This window comes from Cucurbita maxima, unplaced genomic scaffold, assembly GCF_002738345.1.
Source record: "Cucurbita maxima cultivar Rimu unplaced genomic scaffold, Cmax_1.0 Cma_Scf00019, whole genome shotgun sequence".
Classification (NCBI taxonomy): Eukaryota; Viridiplantae; Streptophyta; class Magnoliopsida; order Cucurbitales; family Cucurbitaceae; genus Cucurbita; species Cucurbita maxima.
Window position 1 is genome coordinate 2,789,524 of NW_019272035.1, and position 5,740 is coordinate 2,795,263.

General features: G+C 35.3%; 1 protein-coding gene across 2 annotated transcripts in view; it reads right to left on the reverse strand.

Moving 5' to 3' along the window:
- Window positions 1-1,560: 1,560 nt before the first annotated feature.
- Window positions 1,561-5,740, reverse strand: part of LOC111494023 (increased DNA methylation 3-like) — a 7,088-nt gene continuing 2,908 nt past the window's right edge. The window contains exons 3-5 of one of the 2 annotated variants that reach the window (XM_023144007.1): window positions 5,281-5,331; window positions 2,151-2,369; window positions 1,561-2,020 (exon numbers count right to left, since the gene is read on the reverse strand). In XM_023144007.1, the coding sequence (XP_022999775.1) occupies window positions 1,749-2,020; window positions 2,151-2,319 (441 nt within the window). In that variant the 5' untranslated portion in view covers window positions 2,320-2,369; window positions 5,281-5,331 and the 3' untranslated portion in view covers window positions 1,561-1,748. The remainder of the gene's footprint in view (window positions 2,021-2,150; window positions 2,370-5,280; window positions 5,332-5,740) is intronic. The other variant, XM_023144008.1, reaches the window with a different exon arrangement.

A 5,740-nucleotide genomic window follows, 5' to 3' on the forward strand; every position in this document is an offset into this window, starting at 1 on the left:
TCAATTCTTTAAGTCTTTCTCAGCTATCTATCCTCATGTTCACTCTCATTCGAATGTGGTCTCTGATCATTTATGTATCTTTTCTTTACTCGGGTGTCACATGTCCACTAGCTTCTACCATGGTTCGTCTTCGAACTCTATCTCACTAGAAGAAGTATCATTCTGATATCATTTGTAATTTTTTTCCAATATTTCAATTATAATGAGGGGCCGAGATATCGGTGGGTTAGGAACAAAGAATATAATCTCGGTTCCTGACCCCGTTTATCTTATGGAAAAAATCTATCTCTACCTATTTCTCATTTCTCGCTTCGTTCCAGGTGCGTCTCTATAGGATCCCGACTCTATGAATGAAATGGATATTTCTACAGCAGGTTTCTCCGTCTCATCCAAAATTCCAAAACCATCCATCTCCTAGGGACTATAATGGAATGATCAATTTTCAATGTCCCTTTAAAGTTCAAAATTGACACACGATGTGCAACCCTAATGCGTAGTACCATTCTCACTAATATCTTCTTTCATATATATATATATATATATATATATATATATATATATATATACCATTCTCACTAATATCTTCTTTCATATATATATATATATATATATATATATATATATATATATATTTCTTTCCTAGCATTTTCTAATCTCATTTTTTTTTATTTTTTTACTTTAAATTGATAATAAAACATACTTTTCAAAATAAACATTAATCATAAAAAAAATACTTTTAATGAAATCAAAGTGTGGAATCAAATATCAAAGTAATTCATAATTAAATGCTTTTACANACCATTCTCACTAATATCTTCTTTCATATATATATATATATATATATATATATATATATATATATATATTTCTTTCCTAGCATTTTCTAATCTCATTTTTTTTTATTTTTTTACTTTAAATTGATAATAAAACATACTTTTCAAAATAAACATTTAATCTCATTTTTTTTTATTTTTTTACTTTAAATTGATAATAAAACATACTTTTCAAAATAAACATTAATCATAAAAAAAATACTTTTAATGAAATCAAAGTGTGGAATCAAATATCAAAGTAATTCATAATTAAATGCTTTTACAAAAATAATTATTATTAAATCACTCAAACTAAAAAACATATTCTAGAGTCCTATGATAGCCATATTTTCAGTTTTTCAGATGTATTAGTTTTACAATTAGTGCTTAAAATTTATAACCCTCCTAATTTTTTTTTTTTTTTTTTCCTTTAAAGTCACCACAGGCATGAAATTCATTGGATTATAAAATTTCACATTAGTTGGAGAGAAGAACGAATTATTCTTTATAACGGTGTGGAAAGCTCTCCCTAACAAAAGCATTTTACAAATTTTGAGGGAAAACCCAAAGAGAACAATATATGTTAGCGATAAATGAGCTATTAGAAAATTAATCTGTCTATAGCCATCTAATACTAACCTCAAATAAACCATAATTAATACACTCAACATGTCATATTTAAAATGGTTTATTAGACAGAATTGAAAGTAAAATAACAAGACAAAAGCTACGATCAAGTAAAAAAGGCTAGACTTTAAATGGGCAAAACTATGGATTAAATTACATTGCAAGTGATTTAAAAACCCTACTTCATATGAAAAGAAATAGTTAACATAGAAAACTATAATCATTTTTGTGTCTTTGGGTAATTCAAGTGACTGGAAATGAAGAACAAAAGGAGACAGCAAAACCAGATACCTCTCTCCATCATACTCCTCACAATGGTGGGTAGGAATCAGACACTGTTGGAGGTGCTTTAGACTTCATAACCACCACTTCCAGAATGCCATCAGCCCGGAAACTAGGAGACGACAACCGTGGATCGACTGGTCCAGGCAGCTTAAAAGAAATCGTAAGAGGTCCCGGAGGACACAGTTGCTGGACTTTCATCTCGTACATAGCTGATGATTCTTTTAAGAGGCCTGGACCTGCCATCACTCCTTCAATCTGAACCTTACCATCCCTTTTGATCTCAAATTTTACCTTACCTAGAGATTTGACCAACAAGTTATCGCTCTAAATGGATCGGTCCGGGATTAACATTCCAGAGGTATAATCAGGATGGGATCTATGCAAATGTTAGAATGATAGAAAAATAAGGCAAAACAAGGAGCTTACTTGGATCCTTTCGTACACCAGGCATTGCAACGCGGAAGAGGTATGCACCTTCACTCACGCCAATATCAACAAGACCAATAGGAGGGCCAGAGCTACCTTCATTGGCTGTTCCAGTTAAAATAACTGATGGTTTGAGCCTCGTCTGATCGCCATGGCCTTCCATGTCCATGCTCCACTTATGGCACTTCCTAGACTATTTTCCTGATGTTTTCAACTCACCTGTTAATGAGATGAACAGATCTCAGTGGGGATACAATCTTACTTGAAATTTTTGATCCACGATGATCAAGGGAACCTTTTTACAAATGTGTACAATTTGAAAAATATCAAAGAGTGTAGAACAAAAAAGATGTGAACCAATTGCAATAATTGACAGGAAAATAACGTGTATAAGGTGATGCAGCTACATCAAAACCCTTCCTTATAACTCGAAAACAAAATATTACAAAAGACGTATTGATCTTAAATTCAAAATTGAACCAAGTAAATACTACTCAGTAGCCTTAATCCACCCTTATGGCAGTACTAAATACACTTAACAATGGTGTTAGGATACGACGCGTATTCGCTACGAGTGGCAAATATTAGTTAGGATTAGAGGGGATCACAAAGAATGTATGGGAGTGAGTGAAGGTCAGGTCCTTTATATGTACAGGGGGTAACGTTACTTCCTTTTATGATTTTTGTCAATTGAAATTCTCAGAGGAACGAGAGATATTATCAGCTCTCTCGAATTGGATGGGGGAGTTTTGTATTGCCAGAGGGCACTGACCTTTCCATATTGTAAGGGAGAAACCTTACATATTGGTACCAAATCAATTCATCCTGAGAAAATTGAGAAAAACGATTTAAAAGTGATCAGATGAGCGTATGGTGCGACAGATCAAAAGATAAAGACATTAGATGAGAGTTTACCAGCATTGACCAAGACATTAACCTCTTTGGCTTACGAGATGGCATTTGTCAAGGGGCCGAGTTCAAAGCAAATGTAAGCAGAAGAGTCTGCCGAGATATCTAGACAAGTGAAAGAGAATCCAAAGAAAACGGACGAAGAATCCAGCGATCGAAGTAAATTCAAGAAGGTAGAGACGATGTTGTTTGGAGGCAGTGACCCCGATTCATGGCTCTTTCAAGGCGACAAGTGCTTCCAATTCATAAACGAACATATTCTGAAAATTTTAATTGTGGCTATATTAAGTTCAGAAGGTATAGCATTAAGTTGGTACCAAAGGAAGGAAGAACGAGAACCCTTTAAAGACTGGAACAATTTGTTAATCAGGCTACTCAATTGTTTTGGCGCACAAAGGAGGGGAATGTGTGTGGGAGTTTCATAACAGTCAGGCAGGGAACGACAGTAGAGGAGTACTGTAATACCTTTACCGTTGTCCCACCTAACGAACAAAGTACTGAAAATGTGTTTCTCAATCGGCTGGATCCGGTGCTGAGGACAAAGATCGAGTATGGAGGCCAGTCGGACTAGAAGAAATGATGAAGACAGCCCAATTTGTACGTGATAGGGAACTCATTCGTGTTGGGTCGAAGAAAACAGAAGGCCTTAAAAGTACGGCCCAAGCAATAAACCTAAGCCAACTTCAACAATGGAAAAAGATGACCTCAAGCTGTTTGAACTTAAACCATGTGGATGATTATGCTGATAAATGTCCCAACTCCAACGAAACCTTGTGACACAGTTGCTAAAAAACTTTCAGAAACAGAGTTTCAAACAAGAAAAGAGAAAGGCCTTTGGTTCAAGTGTGATGAAAAGTTTACCGTAGGGTATTGATGCAAGTAAGGAACTAAAGAGCATGAGAGTACTGGTAGTGAACGAAAACAATACAGAAACGGAAATTACTAACAAGAGATGGACACGACAGGAAAACCAGTTGATCTTCCGGCGATGGAAGTAGGGATGTGACCGAATTATCATTAAATTCACTCATGGGATTTACAACACCAAGACGATCAAAATGAATGGCAAGCTAGCCTAAGGAAAGATGAGAGTGTTGATGGAAAGTGGTGCAACTGACAACTTTATTGCTCAAAAAAGTAGTTGAAAAACTAAAACTATCCATAACAAATATGACACATTATGGAATGATCATGAGAACAGGGGTAGCCATGAAAGGGAAGGGGTTTGTAAAGCAGAAAGTCAACATTGGGGATTGAGAATTTCCTTCCACTTGAATTGGGGAGAGTTGAAGTCCTACTCGAAATACAATAGCTCCACACTTCCGGCAAGATGAAAAGATATTGGAAATCATCCATATGACAGTAGGCAAGGGCCAAGCTCAAGTGACCATGAGGGGTGATCCCACTTTAACTAAAGCCAAGGACACTTTAAAGAAGGTGATGAAATCGTAGGAGGTGATCAGGTACTTTGTCAAACTCAGAACTTTGGAAGAACTCATTCTGAAGCTCAGGGACTAGTCCTACAAACAGAATAATTTCCTACAATCCCAAATCATAGGAAGTGATCAGGTACCTTGACAAACTCAGAACTTTGGAAGAGCCGCTCATTCTGAGGCTCCGACACTAGTCCTACAAACGAAACAAATTCCTACAATCCTACAACAAAAGTTGAATGACTATGAAAGTGTTTTTGGTTGCCTTTTAAGGACATAGAGATATTGACCATTGTATTCAGTTGGTATAGGGCATACCCCTGGTTAATGTGCGACCATAACGATACCCACACGCCCAGAAAAATGAGATCAAGTTGACATCAAGCATCATACAATTGATCATAAGCTCCTATTCGAGCCTTGTTTAGATGATTAAAAAGAAAGATGATGAATGGAGATCTGTGTTCACTACAGTGATTTGGAAAACATGACAATTTCCAACAAATTTCTCATCCCAACGACCAAGGAACCATTAGATGAGCTACAAAGATCATGAATCTATTCCAAAATTGACCTAAAATCAAGCTACCATCAAATTAGAGATCTGTATTCACTACAGTGATTTGAACAACAGCACAACAACTCTGTTTTCATGGTAATGTATGCTGGTTGAAAACATAAACGGCAAATCAAAGCTCAACCACAAAATAACTCATACCAGTTGACCAAAACAGGCTATGAACCTGCTGGTGTCAATATGATAATCACAGAAATAGGAATCTACATACCTGATGCATAATCTCAATTCAGAAAGAACGGTCATGTCCATATCCCAATGCCTGTGCGGTAAAATAACAAATCAACAATTAGGGATTTGACTATGATATTGATGCCACCTTCTACACTCGGGGGTCAAATGGCTGTGTGGCAGACAACACCACAAAGATATTGAACCCAATGCAAGGAAATTTTCACTTATTCTTCACATACATAATCAATAGGCTGCTAAACGATAGAAAATACCCCTAAACTTGTACTTTGTTTCAAAAAAATCTTCAAAATTTCAAAATTTTCAATAATAATACCCTTAAAACTTTCAAAAAAAAGTTCAAAGATAGCTTTATTGTTATTTTGGATGGATACTATTAGTAATTTGTTTCAAAAATACTCCTTTAACTTTCAAAATTTTCAATAAACTTTTAACCTTACAAAAAAAAAAAAAAAAAAAAAAAAAAAACTTTTACCCGA